The sequence below is a fragment of the Haliotis cracherodii genome, unplaced genomic scaffold, assembly GCF_022045235.1.
Source record: "Haliotis cracherodii isolate W230 unplaced genomic scaffold, xgHalCrac1.p SCAF_8, whole genome shotgun sequence".
Lineage (NCBI taxonomy): Eukaryota > Metazoa > Mollusca > Gastropoda > Lepetellida > Haliotidae > Haliotis > Haliotis cracherodii.
In genome coordinates this window covers 8,483,411-8,508,253 of record NW_027266341.1, presented here as the reverse complement: position 1 = coordinate 8,508,253, position 24,843 = coordinate 8,483,411, and the positions used below count along the sequence as shown (strand labels likewise).

Sequence of the window (24,843 nt, the reverse complement as noted above, 5' to 3'; positions counted from 1 at the left end):
AAGTTAATAGTCTGATGTACACACAGCGACAAATTGAAACAATGTAACAATTCGGACATATTTCAAGTGTTTAGTATTGTGGGAAAAGCCAATGAAAAGCCGTAGAGGTGGTTCAGATTTGGAAACCGATTCCGCCAGGCTAGTGTCCTCACTAAACTGTTTCTCAGTTCATATCCCCAAAGTTGTCAAAACTTGTAAAATGCCCCTGCTGCATCCCATTTAGATAATGATTTTCAGTATCATTGAGTTTTGTTCAGATAGTGATGACAATTATCCCAGACGTTTATCCAACTTCCCGATGGCTAATTCTGACTCGCTCGCCGACTGACAAGGGCTGCATCATGTTTGTTTGTAAACACTGAAGTTAGCCCCTGGAGATACTCTGTCGCAGTTTAGTATGGCTAGTCTGCTCAAGCTCAGTTTACTGCCTCGAGGCCACAAGTTGTATCCCGTAATGCCGAGCGCCTGGCAGAGTAACAACAAGTACCATCTTTTAACGTCTTTTGGTATGACGGGGTCTGGTGTTTTGGTAGAAATTAGGAGACTCAGTGTAATAACAATAGACAAAATAGATAAGGTATGTTTCGTTCATGCTGTGGTAATGCAAGTTCAGTCGTCTATAGCGCCGCTATTCGCACTTCAGAGTTGCGTCCGTTGGGCACACAAGAAAGCTATGAATGCAGGTTCGAATCCAAGTTATGCTGTTAGCTTTGTCATCACTATACCCAAGTAGGCTAGGTTCACCAAAATAGTAAACGTCTGAGACCTGCATCACTTCGGACTTTCCTCCCACATTAAGCTGAGTTGCCGTGATATACTAGTAACTGGAGAACTGTTATGAGTGGCGGAAAACCAAACTCACTCACTCATTATCAACCATCCACGCTTTTGTCAGGATCAGGCATGTAACCGAGACTGACTTTCTGATCCTTCTCATCAGTTCTTACAACAAAGATGCTACACTAGCTGGCTATTCTCCATCCCCGAGGGGTCAGACAACACCACGTAATTTGTCACAATGACAGTCATAAAAGTTTAAAAAAAATTAAATGACACCTGGTTTCTGCAATGTTGTAAATATGAACGTTACGATGTTTGGACAGCCAGGCTTGAGAAACTGATAGCGTTGATAGTTCACGAGTAACACAGCACGAGTATTTCATCACCAAATACATAATAATTGATTTTATTCACGAAATAAGATAGGGTTGGGTGATATGGGGTTTCACGTCGTGTTATACTTGGACACATTATACTTACTCTGTGCCGGTACTTTGTTTCATATCCGTAAAACCGCCGTACACAAGTGCCGTACAAAATTATACTTTATCTTTTGGTATGACGCGGCCTTCATGTGTTTTCGTTGTATATCATATTGTTACGTTTCTTCATTCAGATGACTGCCACTGAATGTGTTTTTGTTTATTGCTATAAAGAAACGAATACACTCTTTAGACAACGTTTACATATTTATGAAGTCACTGTGTATAATATTATTCATGATAAATAAATAGATTGTCGACCGGTTCATCTTGCATTTAACTAATCCAGCTGTTCCTTTCCAAATTTGATAACATCTGGCCCGTCCGCCCACTAACCATCCAATCACTTACCCAACCCACTCTCAAACCCACCTATGTATCAAATGTTGACGTCTTGTTTTCATTGCTCCAACCAAGACACTTACAAGAATATTTCGCAATATTTAACCGGTTTTGCTTGTTTGTCTTCAGGTGCTTCAGCGATGCCAAAGGGACGACTATTCGTTGCAGCGTTCTTTGAACAACCATACCAAGCTCGAGCCTTTCCTGACATGTTCTTTGTGATTCTATCTGAGTTCAATGCCACTGTTCACGTTGAGAGTGGATTCGGTATTTCAGAAGATTTACACACCCAAGGCATGGTAGACTACAGGTACAAAGTTAATGAAAGTTTTTATTACCAAGCAAACCTACAGGTGACGGACATGTCATTCTACTTTACATCCACTGAGGAAATAACCTTGTTCTGTTACCACGTACTTGTTAATAAAGGAGAAGGATACCTTGCCTTGCCGATTGAGACTTTATCCACGGAATACATTGTAGTGACACACATTGATAATCACACAACTCCTGACCCTGAACTTCCCTACACAAAGAAGACACAGACTGCTTTCCTCATCATCGCTACGGAGGACAATACCCAGGTGAACATCAGTCTTAAGATACAAGGACCCCTAATGACAGGTGGGTGTGGCAGTGGGACATTCTTCAATGGGGAGAGCAGAACATTTACACTCAACAAGTATCAGACAGTTGGCGCCTACTGTGCAGAGGACATTACTGGAACACTGATCACCAGTGACAAACCTGTGGCTGTGATTAGTGGGCATAACATGAAGTATACTCCTAGCGTTAAAGATGGCATGCAAGAAATGTTGCTGCCTGTGAAGTCATTTGGGAGAAGCTTTTACTTGCCAGTACCACCACCAAGTACTGGTGGTGCTATATACAGAGTTGTTGGATCAAAAGCGTCGACCTCCGTACGCTCCCCGTCCGTCAGTGGCATATCTTTCTCCGTGGGTGCACGGGAGTCTCATGACATAACTGTTAACTCTACCACAGGTCCAGTGTACATTGAAGCCGACAAACCAGTTCTTGTTGTGCAGATGACTTTAACGACACCGTCACTGGCAATAGTTCCACCGACTAGTCTATACTCCAGCTCTTATGACATTGGAAAACCCGTTCTTCATCCGACATTTGACCTGAAGAAGATGTATATAACAGTCATTGTTCCCACTGACCAGGTTCTCGGAATACGACCACAGATATTTCCCCAATTCAAAGTTATTAAAGGCAGCTGTTTCTCAGAGGCATCAGTGGAGTTGAAATCACCAGGATTCTACCGCCTGACCCACGTAGATGATGTTCCATTTGGAGCTATGATGTACATGTTTCCGTTTGTGGACAATCAGTGTGTATATACCCATCCAGCCGGAATGAATCTGACAAATGTTGTTGGTAAGTACAGTATCAACGTTCACAATTGCTACCTGTCCATTATCAAGTTATCATTTTAACCTGTCAGTTAACGTTGACAACTGTAACTGCAAACACTGAGAGTATATAAAAGAAAATGTTTTCACATTACAATAATAAGTTGTCGTACCCATACATCACAAAGCTTGTTTTGAGTTAGTGTTTGTTTGTTATTTTGTTTGTTGACGTCGCACTCAGCAATATTCAAACTATATGACTGGGGTCTGTGGTTACATGGGTCTGAACCAGATATTCCAGTGATTGACATCAATGAACATTGAAGCCAGAATTCAATATAGCTTGTGAATGTGGCTAAGTCTTAATTAGACCATAGCCTTTGGGTCATATTACAAGTAACAAGGATTCCAATTTAGAAACCTCAAGTGTGTGATCAATCGGTTTCATTGGACATATTGAAATATAGAATAGGTTCACATTGGCATCGTTTTTAAAGCGATTATGACATAACATGTAGAACTCGGATGTTCATTTCAAGCTAACATTGTAGCGGGACATATACCTTGCTACCGATCTAGCCTCTTTAAATTCTATGTTTTTATTGCATCTTTACACGCTTTAATTTAATATGAGGTCTATGCCCTGAGTGAACAAATGTTCAATTTGCCCGACGTTTATATTGATATTAAATCCGTTTTATATGAAGCAAGTGTAATATTCTATTTACAATAACTTATTTAATTTGAAAAGGAAACAACGAAAGCAAGCAGTTTCATTACCCTCTATATTGCACCTAGAAAGGTCAAGGTCAAAAAAGTTAACTACGGCCTTGAAAACTGTACGTGTTTTGCAAATTTTAAAGCCAAACTAGTGTTTTTAACAATGTAGTAACAATTAACATAATTAAGAAACGCTATTTTAACAGCACAAATGATCGTAATCTCTCATTAATTTCGCCTTAGAGCTTCTAGCCTACACATACACGACACATTCAGTTGAGAGGTCACGGAGTGCATCAACTGAAATGGCAACACAGTCAAGGCTAACGACAAACCGTACTTCAAGCGCGAAACACTTTGACGAAGTGCACTGTTGGATATGTTTCAAGTATAGTTCACTGAATGTTTCAGCAGATGTTTCAGTGGATGTTTCACTGGATGTTTCCTGTGGCTCGTTCCTTCGTTTTATTTAGTTTGCGTTGAAACCAAGGCGTTCAAAATGTCTAACGCTGCCAACCCTGCCGGTGATCTGAGGTGGCGTGAGATTTAATGTCGCGTCAGTGCGTTTATATACGTTAAGATTGTGTATGTATGTGCGTGTGTGCGAGGCATCTTGTGATTGTTTTTGAGGATTTCAGCATATTCATATGCTTGCGGGATATAACTGGTTAATGATAGCTTTGACATGTTTATTTGTTTGTAATTATCTTCTTTATATCAAACAATTTTTAGAGAATTCTTGTATCGACTCGTCACGCCGACCTCTTAATAATCTTATGAGCAACACGTGTGTCCACGGGAGCGTAGTCTAGTTCATCGCCATGACCTGCACGTGCACTAAATGCGTACACCCTCTCTACCTGTAACAAACTAAATATGTTTGCCCAAATTCTGTGCACCGCCTACTTGTCTCAAACGCGTTTTGTGAGTTGGCTCAACTTATCCTGGATTACCGGTAGTTTAGTGCAAATGTAACTTGCTGCCCAGACTATGTGTTTAGTGTTCATAAATGATCATGCCCACCAAAACAAATCTGTAGGGAACTTGAAGCCGCAATTATAGGCCCAGTACGGCAGTATCAGAAACGTTAACGTAAAACAGCACGTATTGCTCTTTTGTTATCTGCAGAACAATTTAGGGAATAACTTAGTTATTAGTAATGTCCGTTATGTTCTATTTTTTATATATTATAATTTATGTACTGCACGTATCCAGGCACTAGTACTGTCGTTTTATATGTCCCTCGGACAGTGGATCCCTTTTCATTCAAGTTATCATTCTCAACTCCCTGGGGAGTATACAACCCAAGCTGCCTACTGGCACTAGAGGGTTTTTACATCCACCTCGCATGGTACCCATTCCCTGCTGGGTGGACAGAGTCACATTTGAACTAAGTCACTTTCCCAGGGTGACATCTCACGTATTGACACTTGTGTGTCGGGTGTATGAACGTATTCCTGTTTCCACCATCTGGTCATCTACCGGCAAGTGGGTTCTTTTGAGTACACAGGGCGAATGTACTGTACACCAGGGGCCAATAATCCTACTGTGTAGACTCATCCCAAATTCTTCGGCCATTCTAAACTGGCAAACGTTCATTCAGTGAAATAGACAATCAGAATAATATGCTACTCAATAAGATAATATTATTGATTTTCTTCTAAAGGGTAACACCCATCTCACTCACTGACTCTAAAATACTTCAACATTTTATTGTGAAAATTATTCAGTTTGAATTACTTTGTTTGGTTGCATGTCAACAAAACTGTGTTCGTGTGATCGAAATATGAACAAATGAATATCCATGTAGCGAAAGCAGTTCACGATCAGCCAGTCAAAAGCGAAGAATGACTGAAATGTGATATGTGAATATATTGTAATACTATGTGATATAGGCCGCTGGCTTACACACGTTTGTAAATAAAGCCTGCTGATAGTGCACGCTGTACAAATATCAGAAATATGTGCAACGACATGACTTACCCCTTGTGTAATAATTTATGTTATTACATATCCTGCTTAATGTTGTTAAACGCTTAACGAATGATACAGTCAAAGTCGACAAAATTCTGCATTCAAAGTTCTTATATTACACAGCTAATACAAAGGATTATTCTGCACCCTTTGGTTTATTTATTTCAGATAAAACCGCGTGCCCCGCCTCGACAGTGTGTTCGGATGGTACTCCGTATCCTTGCTCGTGTACTTCAGGATATTTTGAATACCAGTGTAGTGACAGTAAGTGTTTTCACATTGTCACTGAATATATTTGTTCGTGATCCAATATTTACAGGTTTTATCATAACAAATCATGAATTAACATCACTATCAAGAAGACAAAAACCTTTAAATGCCAGATTAAACTAAAACGTCTTGACAGTCACTTATCAATTATTTCTTGCTGAACTCAACACACAATGTGAGACACGCATGTGATACTACGTCAGGTACTGTGTTATGTGTTCATGGTGAATGGGGTCGCGGTTTGTGCTTCTTAGTGTGATATCATATTTGTTTGTCATTGTCAATTGGATGAAATATATCACCTCTTAATATCACTATCTCGTTTTCGTCATTATGCATACCTTGAATACCAGTGTAGTGACAGTACGTGTTTGCACCTTGACGCTGGGTACATTAATTTTCCTTCCTTTTGAAATATATGCAGATATTCTTACAACATAAGGTGGCATTACTGTAGACGATTCCCTTTGAATTTTAGATCGAATCACGTTTTCATAGATTATTTATTGTTAACTTATAATAATTACTCACGAAACTCCACACCAAATATGTGAGCCGAACATATGAAACTACATCATCTGCTGTGTAATGTGTTCATGATGCCAGAGATCGTTGTTTGTGCTTCTTGGTGTGATGTCATATTGTGTTTGTCATTGTTAATTGAGCGAACTATATCCCTTATGTCCTCTTGATATCACCATTATTTTCCTTTTCGTGATTTTGTATGCTGTGAATCTTTCCTTCACTTGTGTAATACTTTCCTTTGTTCAAGCTTCAGGCGGCTGCGCCGTGGACCCCTGCCAGTACACCAGTGGCTGTACTGATCTGAAGAGCCTCTACCAATGTGGCTGTGTCAATGGAACGGGAGGAGCCCATTGTGAGACCGGTAAGTAGCTGGTGTCTATGATTTGTTTGTTTGTGGTTTTATAACGCCGCACTCAGCAATATTCCAGCTATATGACGGCGGTCTGTCAATAATCGAGTCTGGACCAGATAATCCTGTGATTGACATCATGAGCATCGATCTACGCAATTGGGATACGATGACATGCATCAAGCAAATCAGCGAGCCTGAGTACCCGTTGCCGTCAGTCGTCTCTTATGACAAGCATTGAAGACCAATACTCTACCCGGATCTTCACGGGTCCGGTATCTATGATGTAGGTCATGAATTAAGGATGCACGCTGGTCTCTGTTTAACTTTTTCTAAGACGAGTATTTATGTTTAATAAACACATTATGTTATCTGACTGTCCAATGACAAATGATGGGGATAAATCTACATTCTTTTGCCGTAGGTGCTCCTGCCGACTACCACGCCGTTTGCACACTTTATCATACAAGCATAATATAAAACCTATATGATTAATGATATGTTACTTTTTAAAATGCTCCAACTGGGGCCGGGGATCGAACCCCGGACCTCCCGCTCTCCAGGCGGACGCGTTGCCACTAGACCACGGAGTCGGTCACATCATGTACCGAGATGAAAATGGAGTGACGTCAGACACTTCATATCATAACATCCTGTGCAGCTGTATCATAGATAAGGTCCCCCTATGATGTGTGTCACCGCCACGCCTGTGTTCCGTGTGTTGGCAAAATGGCAATAGAACATAAAATAAACAAAGGGATGGAATAATACATACGCTTTGATCTCATCCTTAGCGGCTAATGTGGATGTAGTCAGGTCTACAAGTTACGTTAAAACATGCTTTTCATTTTACCAGACATGAAACGTTTGCAGTTGTTCCCACTGACGAGACTTCAAATAACATAGCATCTGTTTTGTTTCGAATAAAATCTACAGATATCGAGCCTGCTTCACTGAAACCCCAACATTCATATATTATACTGTGCTACGGATTGAGAAATATGGTGAGATTAGTAAAGTGGTTACCGCTTCTCGGCCTTTTCCTGTCATCAACTTCAGCAACAAACGGCCAATTCGGATTATGCATCCATGTCAAATACACGTGAATGTTTCAGTATCAGGCCGCCCATGTCAAATGTGTAGTTATTCGTGCAAGACAATTTATATTTAGTCTGCAAAAAAGTGTGTATTGCCGACTGTTTTTACCGACTTTTTGTCATTGCGCATTCACTTGGGGCTTGAGACGAAACCACAGTGCAGATTGCCATCCTCTTTTTGATGATGATTCACAAATTTAAACATATTTTAATCCATGCTATGGAAAGACAGCTTTGATCGAAAATATCAATGTGGTCATGATAAACGTAAACATTGAAATTACCAACTCCGAAAATATCGCCAGAGCGTTATCACATCATAGGTGTGCCTGATTTCTTGTTTACATGTTGTCTTATAACTGTTGCATTTTTTATATGAAATGACCAAGAGCAATTCCAAAGTGTGACTGCGTCATCTAAGCGTAAGTCGACGCCATATTGTAAACAAATTGTGTCAAGGTAGGTGTCTCGCCCCCCGGATCTGTTGTTTACACAGGCAGTAAAATAATACATCTCCTGAAAACATCAACTTCGCTCCTAAAACGACAACTACACCTTTTTTCATTTGACTTCCACGCCTTTGGATACCATGTGCTGCGAACAATGACATGCAAAAGATAGAAACAAAGGAAAAGCGAATAGAGAATTATTGTCTACTTGGATTTACTATGTAAGTGAAGAAATACGTACACATTTTCAAACGTTTATTTTCAAAATTATGCTGAAAATTATGTGTTTGCATTTCAGCATTTTTCAAAACACCAATGGTGTAGAAAGCAATAAGTCGCTTATTTCAACTCAACTGTCTATTTGCAATGTGATTTTCTTCATCTTCTGGTTCTCCTCTTCTTTTGCTATAATCATTTCCTCAGTTTATTTCGTATGTCTGATGTATTATACTAAAAACGTACTAAACTTCATATCTTATTACATATGAAAATGTATGACACATTTTAAATTTGGAATATCGTTAGGGTGCATATTGTCAATATTCTGCAGCGGATCTTAATAGGAAATTGATGTAGACTACTCACATCACAGTAGGAAAGATCCTCACGTTGACCATGGTTCGTCTAAGGTTCATGGGCGGTCGGGTAGCCTAGTGTTTAAAGCATTCGCTCGTCACGCCGAAGACCCGGGTTCGATTCCCGACATGGGTACAATGTGTGAAACCCATTTCTGTTGTCCCCCGCCGTGATATTGCTGGAATATTGCTAAAAGCGGCGTAAAACCATACTCACTCACTCACTCGTCTAAGGTTCTAATCCCGGTTCGCCCCGATTATGTTTCTAGGGTTGTCAGCACCATACCCGTGCTCGTGGGTTTCACCGAGGTGGGCTTTCCTCCCACATTAAGCTGACACGCCTTGATCTAACTGGAATGCTGTAAATTAAAAGCGGCGTAAAACCCAACTCAGAGTATGTTTATGGCTTGACCAACACTGAACGAATTTGGCACAGTTTTGTAATTTTAGTATGCTGACAACAATGTGCACAGTTGAGTTTGGAATGGAATGTTTCACAATTTCTCGAATACCTGGTGTCATCACTGTTTGGGAGTGATTCATAAACACATGCTTATGATGTAGACGGAACCGTACAGTAGACAGAGCAGAGATTTCTTATGATTATGGAAAATAAATGTTTTTGTCACGTTCCTAGGTCCTATAACTGGTTGTAGGCCTCTCAACGTCAAATGTTCCAGTGTTTGATGTTGTTAAAGCAGTACATTATTAGGCTCTCACATTCATGAGTGTCACCTTTAATTCATACATTGGACATATGTTCAGGTAACTACACCACAACGGGACGGACGCCCGTTGGATAAGAAACATAAACCTGGCTGTAATGTGAGGACAATGCCTCTAAGATAGCACGATAATACCGCAGGTTTTTTCGCATTAGTGTTGAGACATTTCCCGAAAATCTAGGGAAAGTTACTTTCGAAATGTAGTGTAGGTGTACTTTGAGATTACAGTTATTAGGACAAACGTTCAGACCTCAGGAGTCACGTCAATATAGAGATATGAAATTTACAGCAGTTCATGTGAACGCAATATCCGTTCTGTCTCATCAGATCTCATAAGATTGATTTTACATGCCATGTCTGAAGTTTTAAAAGGGGAATGCGACTTTTTATTATTGAAGAATCATTTTCGTGGACCTGAAGGTTGTGTATTTCCAGATGTCATAGATAGTTGCGCCAACAACAGCTGTGCAAACGGCAGCTGCGTCGATCAGCTGGAGTCATACAGCTGCAACTGTACTGCTGGATACAGAGGCAGCCTCTGCGAGATAGGTGAGTATCGCTGCATTGCTGTGCTCTAGCCCAATTAGTTCGGACCCCGATAGTCCGTATCCCATTTGTTCGAACACCATTAGTTCAGACCCCGATAGTCCGTACCTCATTAGTTTAGACCCCATTAGTTCGGACACCATTAATGCGGACACCATTAGTCCGCGCCCCATTAGTTTAGGCCCCGATAGTCCGTACCTCATAGGTCCGGGCACCATTAGTGCGGACACCATTAGTGCGGACACCATTAGTTCGGACACCAATAGTTCGTACCCCATTAGTGCGGACACCATTAGTTCGTATCCCATTAGTTCGGACACCAATAGTTCGTACCCCATTAGTGCGGACACCATTAGTCCGAGCCCCATTAGTTTAGGCCCCGATAGTCCGTACCTCATTGGTCCGGGCACCATTAGTGCGGACACCATTAGTGCGGACACCATTAGTTCGGACACCAATAGTTCGTACCCCATTAGTGCGGACACCATTAGTTCGTATCCCATTAGTGCGGACACCAATAGTTCGGACACCAATAGTTCGGACACCAATAGTTCGGACACCATTAGTTCGGACACCAATAGTTCGGACACCATTAGTTCGGACACCAATAGTTCGGACACCATTAGTTCGGACACCAATAGTTCGGACACCATTAGTGCGGACACCAATAGTTCGGACACCAATAGTTCGGACACCAATAGTGCGGACACCAATAGTTCGGACACCAATAGTTCGGACACCATTAGTGCGGACACCAATAGTTCGGACACCATTAGTGCGGACACCAATAGTTCGGACACCAATAGTTCGGACACCAATAGTTCGGACACCAATAGTTCGGACACCATTAGTGCGGACACCAATAGTTCGGACACCAATAGTTCGGACACCAATAGTGCGGACACCAATAGTTCGGACACCAATAGTTCGGACACCATTAGTGCGGACACCAATAGTTCGGACACCAATAGTTCGGACACCAATAGTGCGGACACCAATAGTTTGGACACCATGTGTTCGTTCCCAATTACTCCAGACCCCATACTTCTCCGGCGATCAATGTTTGTAGCGACTTAATTTGTTTAAGGGAAACATTCTTTTTTGGTCGGGAGACGTATGCATCTGGAATGACGTGGTTTCACTGTTACGACCTTTCAGTATCATCTTGCCCCTCAAATGTCGTTACAAACAATAAAGAGGATGCTATCCATAAAACACATCATGCCTTCATGTTTTTCCAACTTTTATATGGTTATCAAAGACTTAAGATGTTTATTTTCGTTTGGATAAATGCTCTAATCAGTGGTTTACATCGAAACCCTTTGAAAATGAAATTATATTATTCTAAATCTTAATTAACGTGCTCTTGTTATGTGTTTGAACGAAATTACTAGGGGTTGTATTGAATAAGGTACTTATTTATCAAAATATCTCATTCAAAATACATTTGACAATCATTGTTCAGTATAACTATAAAAATATGTCATACAAATTATTTAACTGTCATCTGTAAATAATTTCACATAATTTCAATAGTTAAAGATAATCGTTTTCACCACAGATGAGTATCAGGAGCACAAAAGACGTCGAATAAGCTTTAATTATTTGCATTCTATTACCATGTCAAGCAGACAAATATACAGGCGTAATATATACAGTGTATGACCATAAATACAATGTGGAAGAAATGTACAAGTATTGATCACACGAATCACACGAATTAGATTTTGGAACGCGAAAGAATGCCTTTTTTAAATAAGAAGGTTTGCTTTCATTTGGTGCTGTTTATCTCCTTAATTCACCCTAACTGTATGTTTGCCAAGAAATCTATACGTAAAATATTTAGTGTGAAACCAACAAACAACCAAAACATGGTAGCCAATCAACAATTGCACTACACAATTAACTAGTAGGTTTACCAATCAATACAAACTACCACACAGCAAGTACAATGGCAGTACAATAATAGAGTGGTCGTACAATATTCAATGGCAGTATCAAATACAAAATATGGTGCCAGTGGTGATTACCCGTTTATGTATTGAAAATATAATATATATCTAAATCCAATATCAATGTACAAAGGTCCTGTATTTCGGTGGTTATTAATGTGACAGAAAAAAGGCTATTGGATTTTATGTTTAGTTCTTAGCCACATCGTCGATTGTGGCAATAATTATAATATTAGCTGAGATATATAAAGATATCATTACGACCGTGAAAGCACATAACACATGACACATTCATAATCAAACAAGCATAATTAGTTCCTGTTAATTCTTTATGTAACTGTTTGTAGATATTGACGAGTGTGCAACAACCCCATGTGTGCACGGTACATGTGTCGACCACGTCAATAACTACACATGTGACTGTGAACCTGGGTATACAGACAAGAACTGCAACACAGGTGAGAAGGCCTTCCCTATCTCACACAGGTTTTATTTTCAGTATCATAACCTCATTAGCCCGGACCCAATTAGGTCGGACACCATGCTTTCCAGGCGATTACGACTATTTGCGACCGAACATATACAAGGAAATGTATTCATTAACTATTATTCGTTTGTTCAGATAATTATGTATTTGGGCCGTTTTTGGTTCATTCTTCATGTAACTGTTTGTAGACATAGACGAGTGTGCAACAAACCCATGTGTGCACGGTACATGTGACGACCACGTCAACAACTACACCTGTGACTGTGAACCCGGGTATACAGACAGGAACTGCAGCACAGGTGAGAAGGCCTTCCCTGTCTGACACAGGTTTTATTTTCAGTATTATAACCCCATCAGTTCGGACACCATGCTTCCAGGCGATTACGACTATCTGCGACCGAGGACACTAGAGCTCACGAGTAGCACAGCACGAGTATTTCATCACCAAATACATAATAATGGATTTTATTCACGAAATAAGATAGGAGTGAGGTGATATGGGGTTTCACGTCGTGTTATACTTGGACACACTATACTTACTCTGAGCCGGTCGGACTTTGTTTCATATCTGTAAAACCGCCGTACACAAGTTCCTCGCAAAATTATACTTTATCTTTTGGTATGACGCGCCCTTCACGTGTTATCGTTGTATATCACATGGCTGCTTTTCTGCATTCGGGTGACTACCACTGAATGTGTTTTTGTTCATTGCTATAAGCAAACGAATACACCCTGTGGACAACGTTTACACATTTATGAAGTCACTGTGTATAATATTATTCATGATAAATAAATAGGGTTGTCGACCGGTTCATCTTGCATTTAGCCTACCCAGCTGTTCCTTTCCAAATTCGATAACATCTGGCCCGTCCGCCCACTAACCATCCAATCACTTAACCATCCCACTCTCAAACCCATCTATGTATCAAATGTTGACGTCTTGTTTTCGTTGCTCCAACCAAGACACTTGCAAGAATATTTCCCAATATTTAACCGGTTTTTCTCGTTTGTCTTCAGGTGCTTCAGCGATGCCAAAGGGACGACGATTCGTTGCAGCGTTCTTTGAACAACCATACCAATCTGGAAGCTTTCCTGACATGTTCTTTGTGATTCTATCTGAGTTCAATGCCACTGTTCACGTTGAGAGTGGATTCGGTATTTCAGAAGATTTACACATCCAAGGCATGGTAGACTACAAGTACAAAGTTGATGAAAGTTTTTATTACAAAGCCAACCTACAGGTGACTGACATGTCATTCTACTTTACGTCCACTGAGGAAATAACCTTGTTCTGTTACCACGTACTTGTTAATCGAGGAGAAGGATACCTTGCCTTGCCGATTGAGACTTTATCCACGAAATACATTGTAGTGACACACATTGATAATACCACATCTCCTGACCCTGAACTTCCCTACACAAAGAAGACACAGACTGCTTTCCTCATCATCGCTACGGAGACCAATACCCAGGTGAACATCAGTCTTAAGATACAAGGACCCCTCATGGCAGGTGGGTGTGGCAGTGGGACATTCTTCAATGGGGAGAGCAGAACATTTACACTCAACAAGTATCAGACAGTTGGTGCCTACTGTGCAGAGGACATTACTGGAACACTGATCACCAGTGACAAACCTGTGGCTGTGATTAGTGGGCATAACATGAAGTATTCTACAAGAGTTAAAGACGGCATGCAAGAAATGTTATTGCCTGTGAAGTCATTTGGAAGAAGCTTTTACTTGCCCGAACCGCCACCAAGTACTGGTGGTGCTATATACAGAGTTGTTGGATCAAAAGCGTCGACCTCCGTACGCTCCCCGTCCGTCAGTGGTATATCTTTCTCCGTGGGTGCACGGGAGTCTCATGACATAACTGTTGACTCTACCACAGGTCCAGTGTACATTGAAGCCGACAAACCAGTTCTTGTTGTGCAGATGACTATAGGCACACCCTCACTGGCAATAGTTCCACCGACTAGTCTATACTCCAGCTCTTATGATATTGGAAAACCCGTTCTTCATCCGACATATGACCTGAAGAAAATGTATATAACAGTCATTGTTCCCACTGACAAGGTTCTCGGAATACGACCACAGATATTTCCCCAATTCAAAGTTATTAAAGGCAGCTGTTTCTCTGAGGCATCAGTGGAGTTGACATCACCAGGATTCTACCGCCTGACCCACGTAGATGATTTTCCATTTGGAGCTATGATGTACATGTTTCCGTATAGTGACAGTCGGTGTGTATATACCCATCCAGCCGGAATGAATCTGACAAATGATGTTGGTAAGTACAGTATCAACGTTCACAATTGCTACCTGTCCATTATCAAGTTATCATTTTAACCTGTCAGTTAACGTTGACAACTGTAACTGCAAACACTGAGAGTATATAAAAGAAAATGTTTTCACATTACAATAATAAGTTGTCGTACCCATACATCACAAAGCTTGTTTTGAGTTAGTGTTTGTTTGTTATTAGATTTGTTGACGTCGCACTCAGCAATATTCAAACTATATGACTGGGGTCTGTGGTTACATGGGTCTGAACCAGATATTCCAGTGATTGACATCATGAGCATGGGTCATAATGAACATTGAAGCCAGAATTCAATATAGCTTGTGAATGTAACTAAGTCTTAATTAGACCATAGCCTTCGGGTCACATTACAAGTAACAAGGATTCCAATTTAAATACCTCAAGTGTGTGATCAATCGGTTTCATTGGACATATTGAAATATAGAATAGGTTCACATTGGCATCGTTTTTAAAGCGATTATGACATAACATGTAGAACTCGGATGTTCATTTCAAGCTAACATTGTAGCGGGACATATACCTTGCTACCGATTTAGCCTCTTTAAATTCTATGTTTTTATTGCATCTTTACACGCTTCAATTCAATATCAGGTCTATGCCCTGAGTGAACAAATGTTCAATTTGCCCGACGTTTATATTGATATTAAATCCGTTTTATATGAAGCAAGTGTAATATTCTATTTACAATAACTTATTTAATTTGAAAAGGAAACAACGAAAACAAGCAGTTTCATTGACGTCTATATTGCACCTAGAAAGGTCAAGGTCAAAAAAGTTAACTACGGCCTTGAAAACTGTACGTGTTTTGCAAATTTTAAAGCTTTTCAACTGAAATGGCAACACAGTCAAGGCTAACGACAAACCGTACTTCAAGCGCGAAACACTTTGACGAAGTGCACTGTTGGATATGTTTCACGTATAGTTCACTGAATGTTTCAGCAGATGTTTCAGTGGATGTTTCACTGGATGTTTCCTGTTGTGGCTCGTTCCTTCGTTTTATTTAGTTTGCGTTGAAACCAAGGCGTTCAAAATGTCTAACGCTGCCAACCCTGCCTGTGATCTGAGGTGGCGTGAGATTTAATGTCGCGTCAGTGCGCTTATATACGTTAAGATTGTGTATGTATGTGCGTGTGTGCGAGGCATCTTGTGATTGTTTTTGAGGATTTCAGCATATTCATATGCTTGCGGGATATAACTGGTTAATGATAGCTTTGACATGTTTATTTGTTTGTAATTATCTTCTTTATATCAAACAATTTTTAGAGAATTCTTGTATCGACTCGTCACGCCGACCTCTTAATAATCTTATGAGCAACACGTGTGTCCACGGGAGCGTAGTCTAGTTCATCGCCATGACCTGCACGTGCACTACATGCGTACACCCTCTCTACCTGTAACAAACTAAATATGTTTGCCCAAATTCTGTGCACCGCCTACTTGTCTCAAACGCGTTTTGTGAGTTGACTCAACTTATCCTGGATTACCAGTAGTTTAGTGCAAATGTAACTTGCTGCCCAGACTATGTGTTTAGTGTTCATAAATGATCATGCCCACCAAAACAAATCTGTAGGGAACTTGAAGCCGCAATTATAAGCGACCGACCCAATACGGCAGTATCAGAAACGATAACGTAAAACAGCACGTATTGCTCTTTTGTTATCTGCAGAACAATTTAGGGAATAACTTAGTTATTAGTAATGTCCGTTATGTTCTATTTTTTATATATCATAATTTATGTACTGCACTTATCCAGGCACTAGTACTGTCGTTTTATATGTCCCTCGGCCAATGGATCCGATTTCATTCAAGTTATCATTCTCAACTCCCTGGGGAGTATACAACCTAAGCTGCCTACTGGCGCTAGAGGGTTTTTACATCCAGCTCATATGGTACCCATTCCCTGCTGGGTGAACAGAGGCACATCTGAACTAAGCCACTTGCCCAGGGTGACATCTCACGTTTTGACACTTGTGTGTCGGGTGTATGAACGTATTCGTGTTTCCACCATCTGATCATGTACCAGCAGGTGTGTTCTTTTGAGTACACAGGGCGAATGTACTGTACACCAGGGGTCAATAATCCTACTGTGTAGCCTCATCCCAAATTCTTCGGCCATTCTAAGCTGGCAAACGTTCATTCAGTGAAACAGACAATCAGAATAATATGCTACTCAATAAGATAATATTATTGATTTTCTTCTAAAGGGTAACACCCATCTCACTCACTGACTCTAAAATACTTCAACATTTTGTTGTGAAAATTATTCAGTTTGAATTACTTTGTTTGGTTGCATGTGTGGCGTCAACAAAACTGTGTTCGTGTAATCGAAATATGAACAAATGAATATCCATGTAGCGAAAGCAGTTCACGATCAGCCAGTCAAAAGCGTAGAATGACTGAAATGTGATATGTGAATATATTGTAATACTATGTGATATAGGCCGCTGGCTTACACACGTTTGTAAATTAAGCCTGCTGATAGTGCACGCTGTACAAATATCAGAAATATGTGCAACGACATGACTTACCCCTTGGGTAATAATTTATGTTATTACATATCCTGCTTAATGTTGTTAAACGCTTAACGAATGATACAGTCAAAGTCGACAAAATTCTGCATTCAAAGTTCTTATATTACACAGCTAATACAAAGGATTATTCTGCACCCTTAGGTTTATTTATTTCAGATAAAACCGCGTGTCCCGCCTCGACAGTGTGTTCGGATGGTACTCCGTATCCTTGCTCGTGTACTTCAGGATATTTTGAATACCAGTGTAGTGACAGTAAGTGTTTTCACATTGTCACTGAATATATTTGTTCGTGATCCAATATTTACAGGTTTTATCATAACAAATCGTGAATTAACATCACTATCAAGAAGACAAAAACCTTTGAATGCCAGATTAAACTAAAACGTCTTGACAGTCACTTATCAATTATTTCTTGCTGAACTCAACACACAATGTGACACACGCATGTGATACTACGTCAGGTACTGTGTAATGTGTTCATGGTGAATGGGGTCGCGGTTTGTGCTTCTTAGTGTGATATCATATTTGTTTGTCATTGTCAATTGGATGAAATATATCCCCTCTTAATATCACTATCTCGTTTTCGTCATTATGCATACCTTGAATACCAGTGTAGTGACGGTACGTGTTTGCACCTTGACGCTGTGTACATTTCCTTCCTTTTGAAATATATGCAGATATTCTTACAACATAATGTGGCATTACTGTAGACGATTCCCTTTGAATTTTAGATCGAATCACGTTTTCATAGATATTTATTGTTAACTTATAATTATTACTCACGAAACTCCACACCAAATATGTGAGCCGAACATATGAAACTACATCATCTGCTGTGTAATGTGTTCATGATGCCAGAGATCGTTCTTTGTGCTTCTTGGTGTGATGTCATATTGTGTTTGTCATTGTTCATTGAGCGAACTATATCCCTTATGTCCTCTTGATATCACCATTATTTTCCTTTTCGTGATTTTGTATGCTGTGAATCTTTCCTTCACTTGTGTAATACCTTCCTTTGTTCAAGCTTCAGGCGGCTGCGCCGTGGACCCCTGCCAGTACTCCAGTGGCTGTACTGATCTGAAGAACCTCTACCAATGTGGCTGTGTCAATGGAACGGGAGGAGCCCATTGTGAGACCGGTAAGTAGCTGGTGTCTATGATTTGTTTGTTTGTGGTTTTATAACGCCGCACTCAGCAATATTCCAGCTATATGACGGCGGTCTGTCAATAATCGAGTCTGGAACAGATAATCCTATGATTGACATCATGAGCATCGATCTACGCAATTGGGATACGATGACATGCATCAAGCAAATCAGCGAGCCTGAGTACCCGATGCCGTCAGTCGTCTCTTACGACAAGCATTGAAGACCTATACTCTACCCGGATCTTCACTTGTCCGGTATCTATGATGTAGGTCATGAATTAAGGATGCACGCTGGTCTCTGTTTAAATTTTTCTAAGACGAGTATTTATGTTTAATAAACACATTATGTTATCTGACTGTCCAATGACAGGGATAAATCTACATTCTTTTGCCGTAGGTGCTCCTGACGACTACAACGCCGTTTGCACACTTTATCATACAAGCATAATATAAAACCTATATGATCAATGATATGTTACTTTTTAAAATGCTCCAACTGGGGCCGGGGATCGAACCCCGGACCTTCCGCTCTCCAGGAGGACGCGTTGCCGCTAGACCACGGAGTCGGTCACATCATGTACCGAGATGAAAATGCAGTGAAGTCAGACACTTCATATCATAACATCCTGTGCAGCTGTATTATAGATAAGGTCCCCTTATGATGTGTGTCACTGCCACGCCTGTGTTCCGTGTGTTGGCAAAATGGCAATAGAACATAAAATAAACAAAGGGATGGAATAATACACACGCTTTGATCTCATCCTTAGCGGCTAATGTGGATGTAGTCAGGTCTACAAGTTACGTTAAAACATCCTTTTCAATTTACCAGACATGAAACGTTTGCAGTTGTTCCCACTGACGAGACTTCAAAAAACATAGCATCTGTTTTGTTTCGAATAAAATCTACAGATATCGAGCCTGCTTCACTGAAACCCCAACATTCATATATTATACTGTGCTACGGATTGAGAAATATGGTGAGATTAGTTAAGTGGTTACCGCTTCTCGGCCTTTTCCTGTCATGAACTTCAGCAACAAACGGCCAATTCGGATTATGCATCCATGTCAAATACAAGTGAATGTTTCAGTATCAGGCCGCCGATGTCAAATGTGTAGTTATTCGTGCAAGACAATTTATATTTAGTCTGCAAAAAAGTGTGTTTTGTCAAGTATTGCCGACTGATTTTACCGACTTTTTGTCATTGCGCATTCACTTGGGGCTTGAGACGAAACGACTGTGCAGATTGCCATTCTCTTTTTGATGATGATTCACAAACTTAAACATATTTTAATCCAAGATATGGAAAGACAGCTTTGATCCAAAATATCAATGTGGTCATGATAGACTTAAACATTGAAATTACCAACTCCGAAAATATCGCCAGAGCGTTATCACATCATAGGTGTGCCTGATTTCTTGTTTACATGTTGTCTTATAACTGTATGAAATGACCAAGAGCAATTCAAAAGTGTGACTGCGTCATCTAAGCGTAAGTCCACTCCACATTGTAAACAAATTGTGTCAAGGTAGCTGTCTTGCCCCCCGGATCTGTTGATTACACACGCAGTAAAATAATACATCTCCTGAAAACATCAACTTCGCTCCTAAAACGACAACTACACCTTTTTACATTTGACTTCCACGCCTTTGGATACCATGTGCTGCGAACAATGACATGCAAAAGATAGAAACAAAGGAAAAGCGAATAGAGAATTATTGTCTACTTGGATTTACTATGTAAGTGAAGAAATACGTACACATTTTCAAACGTTTATTTTCAAAATTATGCTGAAAATTATGTGTTTGCATTTCAGCATTTTTCAAAACACCAATGGTGTAGAAAGCAATAAGTCGCTTATTTCAACTCAACTGTCTATTTGAAATGTGATTTTCTTCATCTTCTGGTTCTCTTCTTTTGCTATAATTATTTCCTCAGTTTATTTCGTATGTCTGATGTATTATACTAAACACGTACTAAACATCTAATTACATATGAAAATGTATGACACATTTTAAATTTCCATGAAGACAATGGAATATCGTTAGGGTGCGTATTGTCAATATTCTGCAGCGGATCTTAGTAGGAAATTGACGTAGAGTATACTCACATCACAGTAGGAAAGATCCTCACGTTGACCATGGTTCGTCTAAGGTTCATGGGCGGTCGGGTAGCCTAGTGGTTAAAGCGTTCGCTCGTCACGCCGAAGACCCGGGTTCGATTCCCGACATGGGTACAATGTGTGAACCCAATTTCTGGTGTCCCCCGCCGTGATATTGCTGGAATATTGCTAAAAGCGGCGTAAAACCATACTCACTCACTCACTCGTCTAAGGTTCTAATCCCGGTTTGCCCCGATTATGTTTCTAGGGTTGTCAGCACCATACCCGTGCTCGTGGGTTTCACCGAGGTGGGCTTTCCTCCCACATTAAGCTGACACGCCTTGATCTAACTGGAATGCTGTAAATTAAAAGCGGCGTAAAACCCAACTCAGAGTATGTTTATGGCTTGACCAACACTGAACGAATTTGGCACAGTTTTGTAATTTTAGTATGCTGACAACAATGTGCACAGTTGAGTTTGGAATGGAATGTTTCACAATTTCTCGAATACCTGGTGTCATCACTGTTTGGGAGTGATTCATAAACACATGCTTATGATGTAGACGGAACCGTATACTAGACAGAGCAGAGATTTCTTATGATTATGGAAAATAAATGTTTTTGTCACGTTCCTAGGTCCTATAACTGGTTGTAGGCCTCTCAACGTCAAATGTTCCAGTGTTTGATGTTGTTAAAGCAGTACATTATTAGGCTCTCACATTCATGAGTGTCACCTTTAATTCATACATTGGACATATGTTCAGGTAACTACACCACAACGGGACGGACGCCCGTTGGATAAGAAACATAAACCTGGCTGTAATGTGAGGACAATGCCTCTAAGATAGCACGATAATACCGCAGGTTTTTTCGCATTAGTGTTGAGACATTTCCCGAAAATCTAGGGAAAGTTACTTTCGAAATGTAGTGTAGGTGTACTTTGAGATTACAGTTATTAGGACAAACGTTCAGACCTCAGGAGTCACGTCAATATAGAGATATGAAATTTACAGCAGTTCATGTGAACGCAGTATCCGTTCTGTCTCATCAGATCTCATAAGATTGATTTTACATGCCATGTCTGAAGTTTTAAAAGGGGAATGCGACTTTTTATTGTTGAAAAATCTTTTTCGTGGACCTGAAGGTTTTGTATTTCCAGATGTCATAGATAGTTGCGCCAACAACAGCTGTGCAAACGGCAGCTGCGTCGATCAGCTGGAGTCATACAGCTGCAACTGTACTGCTGGATACAGAGGCAGCCTCTGCGAGATAGGTGAGTATCGCTGCATTGCTGTGCTCTAGCCCAATTATTTCGGACCCCGATAGTCCGTAGCCCATTTATTCGAACACCATTTGTGCGGACACCATTAGTCCGAGCCCCATTAGTTTAGGCCCCGATAGTCCGTACCTCATTGGTCCGGGCACCATTAGTGCGGACACCATTAGTGCGGAAACCATTAGTCCGAGCCCCGTTAGCTTAGGCCCCGATAGTCCGTACCTCATTGGTCCGGGCACCATTAGTGCGGACACCATTAGTGCGGAAACCATTAGTCCGAGCCCCTTTAGTTTAGGCCCCGATAGTCCGTACCTCATTGGTCCGGGCACCATTAGTGCGGACACCATTAGTGCGGAAACCATTAGTTCGGACACCATTAGTCCGTATCCCATTAGTTCGGACACCAATAGTTCGGAAACCATTAGTTCGGACACCAATAGTTCGTATCCCATTAGTGCGGACACCATTAGTCCGAGCCCCATTAGTTCGGACACCAATAGTTCGGACACCATTAGTGCGGACACCATTAGTTCGTATCCCATTAGTTCGGACACCATGTGTTCATTCCCAATTACTCCAGACCCCATGCTTCTCCGGCGATCAATGTTTGTAGCGACTTAATTTGTTTAAGGGAATCATTCTTTTTTGGTCGGGAGATGTATGTATCTGGAATGACGTGGTTTCACTGTTACGACCTTTCAGTATCATCTTGCCCCTCAAATGTCGTTACAAACAATAAAGAGGATGCTATCCATAAAACACATCATGCCTTCATGTTTTTCCAACTTTTATATGGTTATCAAAGACTTAAGATGTTTATTTTCGTTTGGATAAATGCTCTTATCATTGGTTTACATCGAAACCCTTTGAAAATGAAATTATATTATTCTAAATCTTAATTAACGTGCTCATGTTATGTGTTTGAACGAATTACTAGGGGTTGTATTGAATAAGGTACTTATTTATCCAAATATCTCATTCAAAATACATTTGACAATCATTGTACAGTATAACTATGAAAATATATCATACACATGATTATTGAACTAAATAATTTCTATTGCAGGCTATTGGATTTTATGTTTAGTTCTCAGCCCCGACGTCGATTGTGGCAATTATTATGATATTAGCTGTGATATATAGAGGTATCATTACGACCGTGAAAGCACATAACACATAACACATAACACATGGCACATTCATAATCAAACAAGCATAATTAGTTCCTGTTAATTCATAATGTAACTGTTTGTAGATATCAACGAGTGTGCAACAAACCCATGTGTGCACGGTACATGTGTCGACCACGTCAACAACTACACCTGTGACTGTGAACCTGGGTATACAGACAAGAACTGCAACACAGGTGAGAAGGCCTTTCCTGTCTGACACAGGTTTTATTTTCAGTATTATAACCTCATTAGCCCGAACCCCATTAGGTCGGACACCATGCTTTCCAGGCGATTACGACTATCTGCGACCGAAGATATAAAAGGAAATGTACTCTTTAACTATAATTCGTTTGTTCAGATAATTAATATGTATTTGGACAGTTTTGGTTAATTCTTCATGTAACTGTTTGTAGACATAGACGAGTGTGCAACAAACCCATGTGTGCACGGTACATGTGTCGACCACGTCAACAACTACACCTGTGACTGTGAACCTGGGTATACAGGCTTGAACTGCAACACAGGTGAGAAGGCCTTCCCTGTCTGACACAGGTTTTATTTTCAGTATTATAACCTCATTAGCCCGAACCCCATTAGGTCGGACACCATGCTTCCAGGCGATTACGACTATTTGCGACCGAAGATATAAAAGAAAATGTACTCATTAACTATAATTCGTTTGTTCGGATAATTGATATGTATTTGGACAGTTTTGGTTAATTATTCATGTAACTGTTTGTAGACATAGACGAGTGTGCAACAAACCCATGTGTGCACGGTACATGTGTCGACCACGTCAACAACTACACCTGTGACTGTGAACCTGGGTATACAGACAGGACCTGCAGCACAGGTGAGAAGTCATATCTGGGTCGATAGAATCCCATTGCTATGTAAAGAGGGCATGTTTGTTTTGCTGATACAGGATTTGTGCAATGTATTGGCTGATTCCTATACAGACGGATACTGCAGCACAGGTGAGAATTCCTTTTCTCTCTAATCACGTAACGGGAACGGGTATACGCTGGTCATGTTCAATATGTCCATTCACATCCATCACATACTTGTCACCAAGTGTCACAAATACATTGTGAAACAAATAGTGCAATATTTCAGACGTAATTAAATGTTGCCATAACCCGTGTGTGAATGCTGCAAAACTAATTTTTGAAAAAATAATCTGTTCCTCTCTAATGGCTTAAGCGTTGTTTAAACAATAAAAAAACGAGGTCACTGCTTTTATATGTTCATCTGTATCTATTTCAGATATTGACGACTGTGCCAGCAACCCATGTGTCAACAACGGTACCTGTGTCGACATAATCGATGGGTACACCTGTATTTGTCCTGAAGGTATCAATGGCACAGACTGTGAAATAGGTAGCCTCTATTTTCAAAATATTTTTACAGTTTTGATCCGACAATGAGAACATGTTTTATCCAAATGTTTATGGTGTTTGTAATTATAAAGATTGTACAATTGAAAAAGAGAAAACGATAATCGAATATTCAGCCTGAAAGTCATTGAACTTAAGAATGTCGAGGATGCAAGAAATGTATGACCGGCCTTTCATTAAATCCATATGTGATATCGTCTATATCAATACTATTTTCTGTTGTAGGCGGTGATCCTTGTGTGAGAAATCC

At 40.3% G+C, this 24,843-nt stretch overlaps 2 protein-coding genes across 2 annotated transcripts; both read left to right on the top strand.

Annotated features, from left to right (window-relative positions):
* The first annotated feature begins 1,741 nt into the window (after nucleotides 1-1,741).
* On the top strand, nucleotides 1,742-12,971 carry LOC139450355 (uncharacterized). Its single transcript, XM_071232036.1, has 6 exons — nucleotides 1,742-3,005; nucleotides 5,843-5,938; nucleotides 6,717-6,830; nucleotides 10,100-10,213; nucleotides 12,510-12,620; nucleotides 12,838-12,971. The coding sequence occupies exons 1-6, from the start codon at nucleotides 1,745-1,747 to the stop codon at nucleotides 12,969-12,971; spliced, it is 1,830 nt and encodes a 609-aa protein (XP_071088137.1). The 5' UTR covers nucleotides 1,742-1,744.
* A 703-nt stretch (nucleotides 12,972-13,674) lies between these two features.
* LOC139450354 (uncharacterized) lies at nucleotides 13,675-24,825 on the top strand. The gene is made up of 9 exons (XM_071232035.1): nucleotides 13,675-14,938; nucleotides 17,659-17,754; nucleotides 18,527-18,640; nucleotides 21,908-22,021; nucleotides 23,280-23,390; nucleotides 23,610-23,720; nucleotides 23,939-24,049; nucleotides 24,463-24,526; nucleotides 24,819-24,825. The coding sequence occupies exons 1-9, from the start codon at nucleotides 13,678-13,680 to the stop codon at nucleotides 24,823-24,825; spliced, it is 1,989 nt and encodes a 662-aa protein (XP_071088136.1). The 5' UTR covers nucleotides 13,675-13,677.
* Nucleotides 24,826-24,843: the final 18 nt, after the last annotated feature.

Bases quoted from the DNA above. Each gene is read 5' to 3' on its own strand.
- LOC139450354 (XM_071232035.1), top strand. From the start codon at position 13,678: ATGCCAAAGGGACGACGATTCGTTGCAGCGTTCTTTGAACAACCATAC. The intron at 18,641-21,907 runs GTAAGTAGCTGG...TTGTATTTCCAG, and splicing joins AGGAGCCCATTGTGAGACCG to ATGTCATAGATAGTTGCGCC. The intron at 24,050-24,462 runs GTGAGAAGTCAT...TATCTATTTCAG, and splicing joins AGACAGGACCTGCAGCACAG to ATATTGACGACTGTGCCAGC.
- LOC139450355 (XM_071232036.1), top strand. From the start codon at position 1,745: ATGCCAAAGGGACGACTATTCGTTGCAGCGTTCTTTGAACAACCATAC. The intron at 6,831-10,099 runs GTAAGTAGCTGG...GTGTATTTCCAG, and splicing joins AGGAGCCCATTGTGAGACCG to ATGTCATAGATAGTTGCGCC. The intron at 10,214-12,509 runs GTGAGTATCGCT...AACTGTTTGTAG, and splicing joins AGGCAGCCTCTGCGAGATAG to ATATTGACGAGTGTGCAACA.